This window comes from Nerophis ophidion, linkage group LG04, assembly GCF_033978795.1.
Source record: "Nerophis ophidion isolate RoL-2023_Sa linkage group LG04, RoL_Noph_v1.0, whole genome shotgun sequence".
In the NCBI taxonomy this organism is placed as follows: Eukaryota; Metazoa; Chordata; class Actinopteri; order Syngnathiformes; family Syngnathidae; genus Nerophis; species Nerophis ophidion.
Window position 1 is genome coordinate 67593243 of NC_084614.1, and position 20043 is coordinate 67613285.

General features: G+C 40.1%; 2 protein-coding genes across 2 annotated transcripts; one reads left to right on the forward strand and one right to left on the reverse strand.

Annotated features, from left to right (window-relative positions):
• Positions 1-226: 226 nt before the first annotated feature.
• On the forward strand, positions 227-8763 carry rbm41 (RNA binding motif protein 41). The gene is made up of 7 exons (XM_061898860.1): positions 227-375; positions 2508-2624; positions 5633-5834; positions 5914-6118; positions 6196-6644; positions 8231-8378; positions 8465-8763. The coding sequence occupies exons 1-7, from the start codon at positions 368-370 to the stop codon at positions 8587-8589; spliced, it is 1254 nt and encodes a 417-aa protein (XP_061754844.1). The 5' UTR covers positions 227-367; the 3' UTR covers positions 8590-8763.
• A 4883-nt stretch (positions 8764-13646) lies between these two features.
• Positions 13647-19371, reverse strand: cldn2 (claudin 2). The gene is made up of 2 exons (XM_061898863.1): positions 18898-19371; positions 13647-14585 (listed from the first exon to the last, which is right to left on the reverse strand). Exon 2 carries the CDS (start codon positions 14575-14577, stop codon positions 13756-13758), a length of 822 nt encoding a protein of 273 aa, XP_061754847.1. The 5' UTR covers positions 14578-14585; positions 18898-19371; the 3' UTR covers positions 13647-13755.
• Positions 19372-20043: the final 672 nt, after the last annotated feature.

A 20043-nucleotide genomic window follows, 5' to 3' on the forward strand; every position in this document is an offset into this window, starting at 1 on the left:
CACCCATGTCACCTTACTGACGTCATCCAGCGGGCTAATTGAGGACACTGTGACAGGGCGGGGAGGGCTTCGAGTGGAGGGGAAAGGCTTTGCAGCATTTGATAAATATGACACCCGGTGCAAGATAGTGCGTCGTTTTACAGCATGGAAAATACACACAGTACTAAATCGGGCTGTGCTGTGGCATTAAAACACAGTGGGAAAAAATAAGTAACAAATACAAAATTACCTCTTTGAAAAAAAACACCAATAATGAAACACTAGCTCAATATATGCTTAGCGGCTTCGACAATACGGCATGTTTTAGTTTTCACTACATTTCCCATGATGCACCGCACGCCGGATGTAGGAGCTCCAACGCGGAAGCATGCGAAGGTAAACACAACTTGTATTTTCGAAGCCCATTAAGTCTTCTCAGATATACTTATCGAAAAGCCAATATAATGCTACATACCGGCACAAAAGTAATTCGAGGCCATATTTTACGTAACTAAGTGAGCCATTGCTATTTTGCTGTTATAACCTGGCTAGCTTTAGCTTCTCGTTGTGTTTGCGGTACATGCTAACGTCGCGTTGACGTCAATTTCTATCATTTTATTATCCTACCATTCTATCACAGCTATAGTTGGCGTTTGTGTCTGGAAAAAATTGTGGAACGTTTAATAGAGCAACACTTCTGTCCTCAAATGTACGTTGTACGCGCTTGCTTGGGTTCACGAGAGGATGACGTCATGATGAAATAGCGTATTGCCTTATTTGGGGGTTCCGGGGGAGTTCAGTTATTACTCAACTACAGAGAGTTCAATGTCATTATTTTTTTCCCACAAACATATAGTTCAGGTTCAGTTTATTTCGAACATGCATACGATACAATGTAATTCGTCACATATTTCCAGTTTCATTACAGCACGTCCGAAAATCAATCAATCAGTCATCCATCCATCCATTTTCTACCGCTTATTCCCTTTTGGGGTCGCGGGGGGCGCTGGCGCCTATCTCAGCTACAATCGGGCGGAAGGCGGGGTAAACCCTGGACAAGTCGCCACCTCATCGCAGATCAATCAGTCAATCAATTTTTATGTATATAGCCCTAAATCACAAGTGTCGCTATTTATAAAACACTTTTCTCTCCTTCCAAACTTGCTCCAAACGAGAGACTTTAGTGATGTATTTTGTCTTTGTTACGTCAGCCGATATCTCCATATTAGGGCTGCAAAGATTAGTTGACATTGTCCACAAATGTCGACAATAAAATTTGTCGACAACAATTATATTTGTCGACAGACGTTGTGACGTCATCACTCGTGTTTTTTCGGGGCTGAAGTTGGTCCGCATCGCCACTCGCAAAAACATCGCCAGTGATACCATGTAAAGTATGACATTTTTTAGAGCAGACCTTGTATTTATGGCACTACATCTGTAGTTAAGGCATAATGACAGACATTTGGAGGGAGGATGCATCTCAACCTACGTAAGAGTGTTAACTTATGCCTTCGTAGCTCGCTAACCAGTGTGAGACAAACTTGGGTAAAAAATAACTTTAATTATCATTTTAGCCAAAGTCAGCCAGTTCAATCAATCAATCAATCAATGTTTATTTATATAGCCCTAAGTCCCAAGTGTCTATAAGGGCTGCACAAACCACAACGACATCCTCGGTAGAGCCCACATAAGGGCAAGGAAAACCCACCCCAGTGGGACGTCGATGACAGTGACAATGATGACTATGAGAAACTTTGGAGAGGACCCCCCATCCCAAGCAGAGGCGGATCTGCAGCGCAGAGATGTCCCCAGCCGATACACAGGCGAGCGGTCCATCCTGGGTCCCGACTCTGGACAGCCAGTACTTCATCCATGGCCACCGGACCGGACCTCCATGGGAGAGGGGGACAGAGGAGAAAAAGAAAAAGAAACGGCAGATCAACTAGTCTAAAAAAGGGGTCTATTTAAAGGCTAGAGTATACAAAGGAGCTTTAAAATGAGACTTAAATGCTTCTACTGAGGTAGCATCTCAAACTGTTACCGGGAGGGCATTTCAGAGTACTGGAGCCCGAACGGAAAACGCTCTATAGCCCGCAGACTTTTTTTGGGCTCTGGGAATCACTGATAAGCCGGAGTCCTTTGAACACAGATTTCTTGCCGGTACATATGGTACAATACAATCGGCAAGATAGGCTGGAGCTAGACCGTGTAGTATTTTATACGTAAGTAGTAAAACCTTAAAGTCACATCTTCAGTGCACAGGAAGCCAGTGCAGCTGAGCCAGTATAGGCGTAATATGGAAAAGGAGTAGGAAGAAGCAGAGCTTATGTAATCCTCCCCTTTTTCATACCATAGCAATTGTATCCAATTTCCTTTTTCTCTGTAACAGAACAGTGAACAAATAATAAAAAGTGCTCTAATAATGACCATGATGCTAAACCTTTTTCGGAAAAATGTGTAAAAAAAAATGGTATTTTTTTAAATTTTGTCATAGTAATATTTGTTCCTCTTCTGTGATGTAATAGAGTGAGCCGGCGGTCTTGTGAAGATGGCCCGCTGTTGGAGGAGCAGGAGACGGAGGGACAACGGCAGCTGCACGGCCTTCTCCTGCAGCAGCTCCACACTGATGTCGACATAGACAGGTAGGAAACGCATGCAAAGAACAAACTGTGTCAAAATATACCACAGTGGTCTTGTAACAAATTCTAGGCCAGTGCAACAAAAACCACAAAAAGCATTCTTGGGTTCCTTGGTAGTTATTATCACACAAATGTAGACGTCTCAAGTGGAATCCAAGGGGTGTGCAATTCGACATATTTTCGGAAAAATATGCTTTTAAAGGAGTTTGAACCACTACGCGGTCCGACAGGGATAAAAAGGTAACACTATATATGTTTTATTATTTGGCTTTTTCTTTGGCCTTTTTCAGCAACACTTATACAAAAGACGGATTAGCCTCGTCAAGGGGCTTTAAAGGGATGCACGTCGTGTTGTGTTTTTTAAATTAATGTGCTGCATCTGCTTAAAATGAGCAAGATATGTAAATACTAAATGTTATTATATAAATATGCCTGTTACAACATTGCAGTTGTGATCAACATTTTTTAACCCCCACACAATTTTGGTGTTTTAGCAAGTTGGACATTTATTCCGTATTTTGTTTATAGTCATATCAAATAAAGATGCATTAAATAGACAAATGCAACTTGAATTACAACATTATATTTTGTAACATACCAAACAGTGTCATTTCTCTTAATATCTCATTAACAAAAGTATTCAATCCCTTGAAGATCATAACTCTTAAGAACAGAATTTGAATAAGGTATTTTCAATCAGGTGTTGAAAACACCTGTGGATGTGATTAGAACCATAACCAGCAACAATTAAACTGATTGAAAAAGAGTGTGACGCTCAGCTTCTTGTAGATGGTCAATGGTGTATTTGCAACATGGTGAAGTCCAGGGAGTGGTCAAAGAAGTCAAGAGAGGAGGTAATTTCTCTTCATAAGAAAGGATATGGATACAAGAAAATAGCAAAGACATTACACATTCCAAGAGACACAGTTGGGAGCATAAGTCGCAAGTTTAAAGCTAAAGGCACAGTGGAAACACTACCTGGGTCTGGTAGAAAGAGGATGCTGTCCGGTATTTGAAGCGTACAGTGGTGAAAATCCCCCAGGTAACAGCTGAGGAACTACAACAGGACATTGCAGAGGGGGGAATGCAGGTTTCGTCCCAGACAATAAGGCGCGCACTACGAGATGAAGGCCTCCATGCCAGAACTCCCAGGCGCACCCCACTTCTGACTACCAGGCACAAGATAATTAGACTCCAGTATGCCAAAAATCATCTGGACAAACCCCAAAGGTTTTGGGAAACTCTTCTATGGAGTGATGAGACAAAACTGGAACTCTTTGGGCCTATGAATCAACGTTATGTCTTGAGGAGAAAAAATGAAGCTTACAAAGAGAAGAACACCTTTCCTACTGTTAAGCATGGTGGGGGGTCAATCATGCTCTGGGGCTGTTTCTCTGACTCAGGTACCGGGAATTTCCAGCGCGTTCAAGGCATTATGAATTCTATTTCCTACCAGGATATATTAGCTGCAAATGTCATGAAGTCAGTGACGAAGCTGAGGCTTGGGTCTCGTTGGACCTTCCAACAGGACAACGATCCCAAGCATACCTCCAAATCAACATGAGACTGGTTGCAGAAGAAGGGCTGGAAGACTCTGGAGTGACCTTCACAGTCACCAGACTTAAATCCTATAGAAAACCTGTGGTGGGACTTGAAGAAGGCAGTTGCAGCACGCAAGCCCAATAATATGAATGAACTGGAGGCCTTTGCCCAAGAGGAATGGGCAAAAATACCTGTAGATGGTTGCAAGAAGCTTGTGTCCGGCTATGTATCAAGTTTGAAGGATGTAATTACTACCAAAGAGTGTTCTACTAAGTACTAAGATGCATGTAACTAGGGGGTTGAATAATTTTGTCAATGAGATATTAAGAAAAATGTCCTTTTTTGGTATTTTGTAAAATACAGTGTTACAATTTAAGTTGCATTTGTCTATTTGACACATCTTTATTTGATATGACTATAAACAAAATACGGAATAAATGTCCAACTTGCTAAAACACCAAAATTGTGTGGGGGTTGAATAATTTTGGTCACAACTGTACATATGCACTGTACATAAAACCCTAATGGAGGTGTTTGGATGTTTTTTTCAGGGCTTTATAGGTAGAATAAAGTGACACCCAAAGGCTCAATTGTACACTTTTGACCGCATTTATTTACTATTTAGAATGCATAAAAGAAGAAAAACCATATGTATTCTTGTCTTATATGATGATTGGAAAAAAAAAAGTGCAGCTCCCCTTTAGCGGAGACAGAACCTATTTTATGGATTTTGGTTGTATTTTTTATTCAAGTGCAACATTTTTCGCCAGACAGACAGTGTATATTTTATTTTTAGGTTCAATCCCGGGCTCGGGATCTTTCTTTGTGGAGTTTGCATGTTCTCCTCGTCACTGCGTGGGTTCCCTCCGGGTACTCCGGCTTCCTCCCACCCCCAAAAAACATGCACCTGGGGATAGGTTGATTGGCAACAATAAATTGGCCCTAGTGTGTGAATGTGAGTGTGAATGTTGTCTGTCTATCTGTGTTGGCCCTGGGATGAGGTGGCGACTTGTCCAGGGTGTACCCCACCTTCCGCCCAATTGCAGCTGAGATAGGCCCCAGCGACCCCGAACGGGAAAAGCGGTAGAAAATGGATGAATGGATGGAAGATGTGTCTGTTTTATTTAAATTAGATATTTAAAAGTTTACATTCCCTTTACAATGTTGAACTATACAAGAAATTCAAGTTTATTGAATTTGATGAGGGTATACTTGCATTATTACTATTCATCGTCATTATTACATTAGTGTTTAATTTGGTCTCAAAATAATGTTGACAGTAATATCGTTTATCCGCAATAAATCCTCGAGCAAAATTTGTTATCGGCCCAGGTCTAACGGAATATAAAGCAGCGTAAAGCCCCCACTTCATTATAGATATAGTATGGAACGGCAGATTATTCCAAATTCCTTTCATTACTCTGGGTAAACTGTACATTTCACTTAAACTAACAAGTTATTTCGCTCAGATGCGTGGCTAAGAAGCAATGTTTTGCCCCGGCGGCGCTCTATCGGCCTTTTGGGGAGCAGGCGGCCGGTGTGAGGAGCCTCTCCCAGTTCCAGGCCCTGCAGGACGGCGAGCAGGAACTGGCTAGCCTGCGGGAGCTGGGCCTCACGGAAGCTGAAATCCTCCTGTGGCAGAGCAGGGACCACCCGGAGATACCTGAGCAGGTAAAAATAGTAACAGTTCTTTACAGATGGAATATCAGAATGTTACTCTCCTCGTGATGTGATGGTGGTGTGCCCGTAGTGTCACGGCGTGTGTGCAGCTCCCGGCGTCAAGCAACAGCGCCTTCAAGTGATCCGAGACAAGATTGCAGTCAGGGCGGAAATCCTGGCCCGCCCACAGCGCTTCGCCGCTAGTCGGGCGCTGTCACGCCGCGAGATGGAGATCGAACAGGCGCTTTTCCAGGGAAACGATCGCCTGGGTTTCCTTACTTCACTTTACCATTGTGGTACATATTTCTGGAATCCACAGTCAAATCCATCCATTCAAAAATGTCATGTCTGCTTATGTCGTTTTCCTCTCCAGGTGAAAATAACCAAGATGGCCAGCAGGGGGCGGCATCCTCAGATCCAATGGACTCTCTCTACAAAGAGCTCCTCACTAAGGAGAAGCAGCAAGCGTCACCCCAGGGTCCTCGAATATCTCCCATTCCCACACATGAACCCATATCTGTGCAGTCACATGACTCACAGGGAGACCAATCAGAGGAAAGCTCCCAAAAGGAACTACGGGAAGAAAATAGTAGCAGATCAGAACATTCCGAGGGGCACCCATCTCCCCCGGTGGTGATTAACATAAGCCAGCAGATAGGCAGTCTCTGTGGAGCGGCGAGGGCGGAGTCAGACGTCCCGATGACCGTCACAGGGGAGGTCACAGAGGTGACAGAGGAAGAAATCCTGGAAAACAGGGAAACTGAAGAGGGCATCCAAAGCATTCCAAGGTTCAGGAACTACCAGCCAGGAAATCCCTCCAAAGTAAGGACTCTTACAACATGTTGTTCAAATCAGAGTTAGGCACATTACGGTTTTCAACATGTTGATATTTTTGATAGTGTATCACCAAAATTATTAATGTTATATTTTACTATCAATTATTTTGTTTCATTAGATAAAAAAATATATTCTAATATTTGTTCTTTATGTTGTATGCCATTCTCACATACATGCAACAAATACATCTTTAAAAAAATGTTTGTTTATGTAGAATGTCAATTATTATGTAAAGTAATAACAAATAATTGAATAGAATTACTGATAGTTTAAATTTGTATTTGTGTCAATTACATTATTTTGTTAACTTTAGGATGGTGCGTAATAATGACATATAAATTAATATGATTACTAACAGTTTAAATTTCTATTTGTGTCGATTACCATCGTTGTAAACTTGATTGTGCATTAAAATGAATACTTATTTTCAACAAATAATATGAATATTAGTTATGTGTATTATCAATTTAAAAATAAATGTTATATTGCAATCATTATTAAGTGCATGTATTTAAAACAGGTTTTTTTGCAATATAGAATGTTGCTTATTAAGTCATTTAATAATAATTTCACATAATTACTAACATGTCAAATGCCTATTATTGTTTATTACCATCATTGGGAATTTTGAAATAATGCATTACAATGTTTGATAAATCATGTGATATAAATATTAATTATATTTATAATTCAATTATAAATAAAGAAGATATTGCAACCATTTGTACTAATTAAGTTTTATATTTAAAACAGGTATTTTTATTATACAGAATGCTAATTATTATGTAGTTTAATACTGTAAAAAAAGAAATTCATATGATTAGTAACTAATTTACTTGCTTCTTCCTACTCATTTTCTGGAACATTTTGTAATGAAAAATGAAAATATCTAAAATATGTGATGTATCATATTGAAACTGTTTACATGTTCGAAGTAAACTTCAACCAACCAACATGTTAAATTACTCTTGTTGTGGCGCAGTGGGAGAGTGGCCGTGCGTAACCCGAGGGTCCCTGGTTCAATACCCACCTAGTACCAACCTCGTCATGTCCGTTGTGTCCTGAGCAAGACATTTCACCCTTGCTCCTGATGGGTGCTGGTTAGTGCCTTGCATGGCAGCTCCCTCCATCAGTGTGTGAATGGGTAAATGTGGAAGTAGTGTCAAAACGCTTTGAGTACCTTGAAGGTAGAAAAGCGCTATACAAGTACAACCCATTTAACATTTACCATAATTGTGAACTTAGTGACGATGCAATGCAAATTTTAAACAAGTGATATAAATATTAATTATATGTATTATCTACCCATAGATAAAAAACATGCAGTATTGCATTTTTTTTTAATTAAGTGTGTCTTATATTTAAAGTAGGTGTTTTTATAGTATATATCTAAATAAAATGATAAAATATATTTAACTTGATGCACTGAGAGGATAACTTAGACATTTTGATGAATCAATAGTCTTTTCAAAAAAAAAATCAGTGAATGGCAATAAATTCAACATTATTCAAACTATATACACTGTAGGTGAGTTCACACTCGTCCTTTATTTTTGCTTGTCTGACTGCAGGTTTTGTGTGTAAAGAACCTGAGCGCACAGGCATCAGTGGCCCAGCTGGTGGCGCTGTTCTCCCGGTTCGAGGGGGCGAGAGGTCCCCCGGTGCTTTACCGACTTCTTACGGGACGAATGAAGGGGCAGGCCTTCATCACCCTGCCAGGTGACACCTCCAAGATTTTTCTATTGTCTTTAATATATTAAATATGATGTACTGTATATGTGTGTGTTTTATGTGCCATTTGGTAGACACTGAAACAGCCCAGAAAGCTTTGCAGCTGCTCCATGGATACCGTTTGTTAGGGAAACCTCTGGTGGTTGAATTTGGCCGTGAGCGAAAGGAAGCTGAAGAACAGGAAAAGAAGAAGAAATAAAAAGTAACGCAACACATCATTCTCAGATTGGTTCAGCAGCCAAAATTGACATTGTTTTCTATTGTATTTGTACATACAATTAATTAGGACATGTGGATGATTTATCTGTTTTTTTTACAAAACATTTAAAGCATACTAGACTATAAATAAAAAATATTGTCTGATCCACTTTTAGGTTGTGACTTTTGTCATTGCAGTTATACTTTTGTACACTAGATAGCGTTTTTTGGTCATTGTCAGAGTCCTGTAGCAAGAGAGTATGGCCTATTAAAAAGGTGCCATTTTTGCTACCAAGAAAGAGTGCGGCTGTGCGCCAAATCATGCAGTTGCTGTCGTTTTTATATCAGTTTTTCTGTGACTAAATAAACCAAAATAAGATGTATTTATATAGTTGTAAACATACTCCAGCTCTTAAACAACAAAACATGCTTCTATTTCGTGTAAGTATAATTTTGCAGCCGTATTTTACGCACTCTGCTGCTACATTCTTGCAGTGTTTTGTGACCAACAGGCTCAATAACACGCACCTGACAGCACAATAAACATGAAAAAAAAATCACACAGAAGGACCAAAAAAATAATTTAGCGTAATTCATTTAAAACCTCTTCTCACTCCTGCACTTAATCAAGGCATGCGGTAATAGTAAGCAGGCGCTAATAATTTTAAAACCTCTTCTCACCCCTGCGCTTACCAATGGCATGTAGTAAGAAATTGAGTGTGATTAAAAAAATATATATATTATAAAAAATTATTCCGCGGCCCGGTGGTTGGGGACCACTGCTCTACAACATGTCTCCGCGCCCACCTTTATACCATTTTAGTTGCATGCCGGCCGGAAGCATGCATTTTGACGCTTCTCATATGAGATTGCAATGCATACTCTGGTCAACAGCCACAACTTTTACACTGATGGTTGTGATATAAACAACTGTAACACTCTTACTAATATGCGCCACACTCTGTGAACCCACACCAAACACATTTCTGGAGAACATCGGCTCTGTAACACATAAACGCAACATAACACTTACCCAGAATGCCATGCATCCATGACTCTTGGCTATAATATACACGCGTCCCCAACCCCGCCCACCTCAACCGATGCACGGAGGAAGGGGAGGGGGGGGTTGGTGCTGGCGGGTGTATAATATAGCCAAGAGTCATAGACGCATGGCATTCTGGGTAAGTGTTATGTTGCGTTTGTAATGTGTTACGGAGCCGATGTTCTCCAGAAATGTGTTTGGTGTGGGTTCACAGAGTGTGGCGCATATTAGTAAGAGTGTTAAAGTTGTTTTATATCACAACCATCAGTGTCATCTGTATGGCTGTGGAACAAGAGCCCTGGTTCACGCATAGTGAAATAAAAAAAACCTCCACCGCCTTTTTGAAAAAGACGACGTCACGTGTTTCACCCGCTGGTAAAAGTAAGCTTGCGCTAATAAATTTGGGAAGCGAGTTTGACCTGGCAGTAATTCAAGGTAGGCGCATTTTACATGCCCGGAGGCAATTCAAGGAAATACGGTATTACCCTCATTTTGCCAAAATCTTCATAAACTGTGGACCAACAATCACAGAGAAATTGTGACTTTTGTATAAAGGATGTCAACTGTGGTGTATTTGTAATCACAGTACGTATCACTCATTATGTATTATTATAACGGATCTTCTTTTTTGTAACATGCTAAGTAAATAAGTGTACTTTTGTACTTATTTACCCATATTTCTGCACAATAACTCAGATATGATAACACTGGTGAGCAGTAGAAAATATGGAGGGATTTTTATGTCCAGAACATATTTTCTTTATTCATTATCGACATATTTCTTGCCACTTTATGTTGCATATTTTTTATGAGATTTCCAGTTCCTTTTCTTATTTATTATTACACCCAAAATTGGGTTTCTTTTACTCTTTTAATCGGTGGTTCTCCAGTGCTGTTTATGAACCTTCACTTCCCATACTTGACCTCTTTTCGGGGTTCTCGCGGGCTGAGCAGCCCCATGCTGCACAACATGACATTTGTACACGTGGAAAAACTAACAAGAAGGCGTCGCAAACCCATAGCATCAGCTTAAAGTTGTAGCAGTCATAGCGCCCTGAAGTCATGTGAGTGCTTTTAGACCAAGCATTGAGGAGATCGCCTGAAACCGGGTTGGCCAGTACGTACTCTCTATACACGACTCTGGTTAATGTGATGTACTTCAACGTTGGGAATGTTCCTCAGGTGTGACCTGTGCTAATGCAAATCTCATTTTACCCTCACTTCTTGGAATTTGTGGAATTTAGCTTGGGGTTTTGTGATTAATACAATGTTGTTCTAAAAGAGTTCATTTGCCATGGCTAAAGGAACCAAATAGACTGTTGTGTTTAGTTTGTGTGGTTGGTCCAACAGTTTAGTTGAGTCAACACATACAGGATGGATCGATCAGGGTTTTGTGTGCCCAAGTTTGTTTTTCTCCAGTTTCTGTTTGCCTTCAGTTCAGGGTTTGCAATCTTTTGACTATCGTGCTGGAAAAACGGCAACTTAGTGGGTTAGTAGGTCACCTGCTACACATTGAAAAAATTTGCATTTTGATACCCCCAAAATGTATGCCTTTTAAAACATAATAATGCCCAGTTTTTGATTAACATTATAAGACTATTGTGGTAGTTTTATATTCAAAAATATTTTTTTCATGAAATATAATATCTTAAAAAGTGTAATCATATAATTATAATATAGTAAAAATAAATCTAAATTAAAAACTACAATAAATAATATAATTTAATCAGTGGCCTAGTGGTAAGAGTGTCCGCCCTGAGATCGGTTGGTTGGGAGTTCAAACCCTGGCCGAGTCATACCAAAAACTACAAAAAAAATGGGACCCATTGCCTCCCTGCTTAGCACTCAGCATCAAGGGTTGGAATTGGGAGTTAAATCACCATAAGATGATTTCCGGGCGCGGCACCGCTGATGCCCACTGCTCCCCTCACTTCCCAGGGGGTGATCAAGGGGATGGGTCAAATGCAGAGGACAAATTTCACCACACCTAGTGTGTGTGCGACAATCATTGGTACTTTAACTTTAATAAAATTAAATATTTTTAATAAAATATTTTTAACGGTCATATAAAGGAGCTATCACGCCTGAGTTATGGCTGATAACCCGCCAGTTTGCATATTATATTTTCAAAATAATTCAAAAAGTCAAAGACCACAGTATGTTTACTCAAGCACATACCCGGACCGTAGACGTACTACAATGCGATTGACTCCCCTGCCAGTTATTAATAATAACCTCCATATTGCACAAAGGAAATATACAAAAAAAAAAAAAAACAATCCGCAAAGTCAAACAAAGCCTAAGGTATATGCGCTCAGGCATGTGAACATGCTTCATGGCTGTGTCACATACGGTAACTGACACATTGCTATTACTCTTCCCGGCAAGTACTACACAGACTCAAAATAATCCACAAAGTCATAGCCCACGACGTGCTCGCTACCACACAAACACATGCATGCACACGCAACACAGGCATATAATTATTGTAATGCGATGGCTTGGCCTGCCTGTTATTAATGACAATCGACACCTTTCTAGATAAAAATAGACAAGACCAAAAATAATCCATGAAGTTAAATCCCACAGCTGCTCGCTACCACAAAAGCACATACTCGCAGACACAGCGTGGACATATAATTACTATGATACGATGTCTCCGCCTGCCTGTTATTAATGATGACCGACAGCTTTCACAACTGAGGTATAAAAGACGAAAAATAATACTCAAAGTCAAAGCCCCAGATACATTTGCTCACACACAAGCGCATGTGACTTGCATTGTGGATAAGTCACGTAACTGACGTAATTCTTTTACTCTTTCCGATAGTTATAAATGATAACCATTATCGTACGTAACAGACAGACTTAAAATATTCCACAAAGTCAAAGCCCACATCGGGCTAGCTACCACATGAGCATTTAAGTACTGTAATACGATATCTGTCTGTTATTAATGACAACTGACACCTTTCATAATAAAAATAGAAAATAATAAAAATAATCCACAAAGTCAAAGCCTAAAAAAAAAAAAAAAATTAGATTTATATCGCGCTTTTCTTAACACTCAAAGCGCTCACAGAGAAGTGGGACTCGACATTCATTCACACCTAGTGGTGGTAAGCTACATTCGCTTACACACAAGCCAATGTGACTTGTATGTGGATGTGTTACATAACTGACGTAATACTATCACTCCTCCCGACAGTTACAAATGATAACCGCCACTGTGCATAATCGACAGACTTGAAACTATCCACAAAGTCAAAGCCCACGGCCGGCTACCTACCCCATGAACACATGCACACATGGCCAACGGGGGAATTTAATTACTGTAATACGATAGCTCCGCCTGCCAGTTATTAATGACAACCACCATCTTTCACAATACAAATATATCCATCCATCCATCCATCCATTTTTTTTACCGCTTGTCCCTTTTGGGGTTGCGGGGGGTGCTGGAGCCTATCTCAGCTGCAATCGGGCGGAAGGCGGCGTACACCCTGGACAAGTCGCCACCTCATCACAGGGCCAACACAGATAGACAGACAACATTCACACTCACATTCACACACTAGGGCCAATTTAGTGTTGCCAATCAACCTATCCCCAGGTGCATGTCTTTGGAAGTGGGAGGAAGCCGGAGTACCCGGAGGGAACCCACGCAGTCACGGGGAGAACATGCAAGCTCCACACAGAAAGATCCCGAGCCCGGGATTGAACCCAGGTCTGCTCATGACCTATTGTGAGGCAGATGCACTAACCCCTCTTCCACCGTGCTGCCCAATAGAAATATAGAAAAGACCAAATAATTATCCTATGGGTACTCTCGTTCACGTGTGAGCGCAATACATAGTAAATACAATCGCTCCTCCTGCCAGTTATTAATGATAACCGCTATATTTCGTAATGAAATAAGTAGTAAAGACTAAAAATGATATCTACTCCACGGGACGTCCACTCATGCACATGAGCAATGTAAGCCTGTCAAAGAAAAAGCACTTCAAAAAGGCCAAAATGTATTTATTACAAAATTATACAGTCCCAAAACATTTCCTTTTTCTTTTTCAAATAGTCATTTTGTCTGGTGGCGTTGGGGTGTTGACACATTTCCCAATGTCCTCAAACGTACCCTGTGACATCATACCCTTTTGCCGGGGGTTTTTTGACCGTCTGGCCGCCATGCGTACTCGTGTGCGAGCTTCCGCTCCCGCTTCGGATCAGTGTCTGCCCCCTGCTGGCTGTACCTATCCCTCCCATCTGCAGTGTGGGGTTCCGGTAGGCCTGCGGGTTGTGGCGCACCCCTGTACCCAGAGAAGCCCTGCCCCCGACGGGGTAAGGGTAGCCACCGCCCCTCCTCCCGCGGCCACCCTCCTGCTCCTCGCAGCAGGAAGCGCTGAGCATTCCGCCGCCGAGCATGGAGAGCAGCGCGGAGGCCAGGCCCAGGTAGAGGCACTCGCCCAGCTCAAACTTCATACTGGTGGGCACGGTCGGACTGTAGAAAGTCTGGATCACCTCGTGCGTGGTCCACGCCAGGGGGATGAGCGCCAGGAAGCCCGCTGTGAGGAAGAGGCCACCTCCGGCCCCCGCAACCCGACTCTTGACCGCCCCGGAGCCCTCGAGGCAGACCGTGCACTGCATCCCCAAAGTTGAGATGAAGACCCCCAGCACGGACAGCACCAAGGAGATGACCATGAGGGCGCGCGACGCCTGCAGGTCACCCGTCAGCGCCAAGATGGAGTTGTAGGTGTCGCACTGGAAGGAGCCCGTGCTCAGGTAGACGCACTCCATCCACAGGCCCTTCATGTTGGCGACCGCTGTCACGATGTTGGAGCCGATGTGCGCAGAGATCTGCCAGTAGGGGAGCACCGTGGCCACCAGGGTGCCCAGCATCCCCATCGAGCCCAAGACGAAGCCCATTAGCTCTAGGGCTGCCGACGCCATGGCGACCTCTGTCGGGGGTTCACAAGGAATAGAAACGTTGTTTTTTAATTAGTCAGTCCGTCACGCTACAGTCAACTATCCATCCATTTTCTACCGCTTGTCCCTTTTTTGGGGTCGCGGAGGGTGCTGGAGCCTATCTCAGCTGCATTCGGGCGGAAGGCGGGGTACACCCCGGACAAGTCACAACCTCATCACAGGGCCAACACAGATAGACAGACAATATTGACACTCACATTCACACACTAGGGCCAATTTAGTGTTGCCAATCAATCTATCCCCAGGTGCATGTTTTTGGCGGTGGGAGGAAGCCAATTAACGAGTTTTAAATACCATCCAGCTTCTTCCGCTTATCCGAGGTCGGGTCGCGGGGGCAGCAGCCTAAGCATTTCTTAATTTCATTAAATGTTTTGTTATACAAATCAAAACATATTTTTGGGACTTACTTATATTTGTGTACAGAAAAAGCTCTGTTAGTTTGTTGTAAAAGTCCCCTTTGTTTTCTTTTAATTTTATTAATCTCTCACCAGTTTTTCCAAGCACCTGCCAACTCACATACGCCCCCTCACTGTGAGTCAGACTACTGTGCCTCAGCTATGCAAGGTAAAAAATAAAAATGTATTTGTTTGTTTTTTAAATTATTTATTTATTTACTTATGTTAGAAATGTATTTTCAAATTGTTTATTATTGAATTTTAGATTTAAAAATATGTTTAAAAAATTGTTTTGTATTTGTCGGTTTTACGGTAAAACTGACAGTTGAATCACCAGAATTTTACCTTAAAATTTACTGGGGGTATTTTACAGCTAATTCTTACTTAAAATGGAAAAATGGTGCTAATCTGATTTTATGGTAAAACTGACAGTTGAATTAACAGAATTTTACCTTAAAATTTATTGGGGGTATTTTACAGCTAATTCTTACTTAAAACGGAAAAATTGTGCTAATCTGATTTTATGGTAAAACTGACAGTTGAATTGCCAGAATTTTACCTTAAAATTTACTGGGGGTATTTTACAGCTAATTCTTACTTAAAATGAAAAAAATGATGCTAATCTGATTTTATGGTAAAACTGACAGTTGAATCGCCAGAATTTTACCTTAAAATTTACTCGGGGTATTTTACAGCTAATTCTTACTTAAAACGGAAAAATGGTGCTAATCTGATTTTATGGTAAAACTGACAGTTGAATCAGCAGAATTTTACCTTAAAATTTACTGGGGGTATTTTACAGCTAATTCTTACTTAAAATGGAAAAATGGTGCTAATCTGATTTTATGGTAAAACTGACCGTTGAATCAGCAGAATTTTACCTTAAAATTTACTGGGGGTATTTAACAGCTAATTCTTACTTAAAATGGAAAAATGGTGCTAATCTGATTTTATGGTAAAACTGACAGTTGAATTGCCAGAATTTTACCTTAAAATTTACTGGGGGTATTTTACAGCTAATTCTTACTTAAAATGGAAAAATGGTGCTAATCTGATTTTATGGTAAAACTGACAGTTGAATCAGCAGAATTTTACCTTAAAATTTACTGGGGGTATTTTACAGCTAATTCTTACTTAAAACGGAAAAATGGTGCTAATCTGATTTCATGGTAAAACTGCCAGAATTTTACCTTAAAATTTACTGGGGGTATTTTACAGCTAATTCTTACTTAAAATGGAAAAATGGTGCTAATCTGATTTTATGGTAAAACTGACAGTTGAATTGCCAGAATTTTACCTTAAAATTTACTGGGGCATTTTACAGCTAATTCTTACTTAAAATGGAAAAATTGTGCTAATGTTATTTATGTTAAAACTGGCAACAGAGCTGCCATTTTTTTAGCCTTAAATCTACTGCAATTGTTTCCAGTATAATACTGTAAATAGGCAAATAGTGAAACTGTCACTTATATGATAAATGTAAAGCAACTACTCAGTAAGTTTTTTTTTACCATCAAACCCATGGTGGTTGTTTTTACAGTGTAATATAGTAAATGTGAAAACCGGTGTGGCTGTTGTTTTTACCGTACAATTCTGCCGACAAAGCTGCCATTTTTACCGTTAAATCAACAATCATTGATTTTACAGTTTAATACAGGAAATGGAAAAAACTGTACTGCTGTTATTGTCACGATAAAATTCTAGCAACTAACCTGCCAGTGTTTTACTGTAAATCTACGGGTGTTGTTTTTACAGTGTAACACTGTAAATGAAAAAAATGGAGCTACTGTTATTTTTACGGTAAAATTCTGCCGACAAAGTTGCCATTTTTACCGTTAAATCAACAATCATTGATTTTACGGTTTAATATAGGAAATGGAAAAAACTGTACTGCTGTTATTGTCACCATATAATTCTAGCGACTAACCTGCCAGTGTTTTACCGTAAATCTACAGGCGTTGTTTTTACTGTGTAATACTTAAAATGGAAAAGTTATACTACTATAATTTTTTATAAAGATTTGGTGACAGAGGTGCCAGTCCTTTACTGTAAAATCTATGGTCATTGTTTTTACAGTGTATTACTGTAAATGGCAAAAACTGTACAGCTTTTTTTTTTCTATGAAATTTACGGTTGGTATGTTTACAGAGTTATGGCAGTAAATAGAAAAATGGTACCACTGTTTTTTTTTTTACAATCAAATTCTGGTGACAGAACTGCCTTTTTTACCGTTAACTGTCCGGACATTGTTTTTATAGTTTAATACTGTAAATGGGAAAACCGTACCACTTTTATTTTTGGGGTCAAGTTCTGGCAACACTGCTGCCATTTTTATTTAACCATTAAATCTATAGTCTGAGGATGGCGTGGCGCGGTTGGGAGAGTGGCCGTGCCAGCAGACTGGGTTCCTGGTTCAATCCCCACCTTCTACCAACCTTGTCACGGCTGTTGTGTCCTTGAGCAAGACACTTCACCCTTGCTCCTGATGGGTCATGGTTAGCGCCTTGCATGGCATCTCCCACCATCAGTGGGAGTGTGTGTAAATGGGTGAATGTGGGAATAGTGTCAAAGCGCTTTAAGTACCTTGAAGGTAGAAAAGCGCTATACAAGTATAACCCATTCACCATTTATAGTAATTTTCACAGTATATTACTGTAAAATGTTATCGCTTTTATTTACACGATAAAATTCTGGCGACTCACCTGCCAGTTTTTTCCCGTAAATCTAGAATTGGTGTTTTTACAGGGTAATACAATGGAAAAATAGTATAGCTGTTTGGCAATCAAGCTGCAATTCTGTTACCGTACAATCTATGGCTATCATTTTTACAGTGTAATACTGTACCATTGTAGTTTTTCCACTAAAATTCTGCCAACAGAACTGCCATTTTTTTATGTAAGAACAACGGTCGTTGTTTTTACAGTGTAATACTTCAAATGAAAAAAGAGTACCTCTGTTTTCTTTGCCGCAAAATTCTGGCAACAGATTTTTTTTTACCGTAAATTATGCAGCTGTTGTTTTTGCAGTGCTCTTGTTTGCAGTTTGTTTACCAATTACACAGGCTGTCGAAAGCTGTGGTATATAGTAGAGTCTGCCTTACATAATATTGGTTGTGGAGTACCACAAGGATCAGTCCTTGGACCAATACTGTTTCTCATGTACAGTACAAGCCAAAAGTTTGGACACACTTTCTCCTCATTCAATGCGTTTTCTTTATTTTCATGACTATTTACATTGTAGATTGTCACTGAAGGCATCAGAACTATGAATGAACCCATATGGAGTTATGTACGTCATCAAAAAAAAGTGACATAACTGAAAATATGTTTTATATTCTAGTTTCTTCAAAAAGGCCACGCTTCGCTGTGATTACTGCTTTGCACACTCTTGGCATTCTCTTGATGAGTTTCAAGAAATGCTTTTCCCTTCACAGGTGTCATAGTTTTGATACCTTGAGTGACAATGTAAATAGTCATAAAAAATGCATTGAAATGAGAACGCGTGTCCGAAATTTTGGCCATTACTTTATATTCAATGTTTCTGTACACATTTTAACTGTGACATGCGGAGAAACAGGCACGGGCCATCCAACATTAAGCAAATGTTGAAACATGATTGGAATAATACTGATATACTTGTATGTCATAGTTCAATGGAGACATATTTAGAGTTTATGTTCGCACTTCACTGCAGTTCAGTACATAAACAATAATATACTAAGTAGCATTTTAACTAATTTGATCATCAAAGTTTCACTTTAAGAAGTGTTTACTGTATATGTAGGCCTTCTTTCTCTTTGTCAATATTTTACAATATATATTACACTTCAGTAAGTTTAACGGATCTTTGTAACATGTGACTTCAACATACAGTAGGTAAATTGACTTACTGTGTATTCTTATATAATTTGCGTCCCTTTGCTTCCCGATGATGGGGTTGAAGGCAATAGTTATTCTTGTTGTTAATACCACTTCTTCCGTCTTCTTATCCTTAAGACGTTAGCATGTTTGCATTGTAAAAGTCACTTGAGTAAAAAAAAACAACATATTTTATGGACGGGACAATCGGCTCTTGTGGCGTCCCGTGTTCTCGCACATCTCCGTGTCGTGGTCAGATGCTCGCCGCCATCCGGGCCGTCACCTCTTGTCAAACACACGCTCCCTGCTTGACAGTCCGGTTAATCATTCTCTCTTCGGCTACCTAAAAAAAAAACTGTGACCTTTGACACGCCGTCGAGAAAGACAACCAAACAGGAGTACTTTCCACCTGAGATTGTGTTTTTCCATTCTTTGTAGTCCCCTGGCCTCACATGGCATCCTAATGAGATTAAAGCGGTGTAATCCAGCCACTTCCTGTGCGAATCAGCCTGCCCCATGAGGGCCGACGTCCACACATTAGGGGGAACTGAGGCCTCTATTGTAAAAATCACAGAGAGACATTATCCGCTCACACTGCATGTTAATCAGGCAGCACAGAGAAGGGAAAAAAAGTACTAAAACATAAACAAATGTACTAGAAATGAAAGCGTCCAAAATTTACTGCTGAAATTACTTTCCCCAAAAGTGGTACAATTTGGAGTTCAAATCTGAAATCCATTGAAAAATATGCGTTAAAAGTCTCAGTAACTGTAACAGAAAATAGTGATGATAGTCACAGAGCTCTTCTAAATGAAGGCAAACAATGAAATTATATCATAAGCATTTTACATTGTTGAATGAATAATTGTTAAGTGTACCTATCAAATGTGTACAATTACTTTATTGTGGGTTTATTTCAGGGTGTGGGGGGGTTCACTAATAATATTAAAGTGAGACAAAAAAAAAACATGGTTGGTACAGATAACATACAAAGCATCACTTCTGCATAAACTAATCCTGTCAGGCGTCTTTAAAAAAGCCAGTTGTTTTTCCTTACTTTGGTTTTATTTAGTTGTTTTGTACACTGGATAACCTATTTATGTCCTTTTTTTTTATGTTAGGAATGAAATGTTACCCACACCGCTTCACACTGACCGGAGCCCAGGCCAAAAAATAAA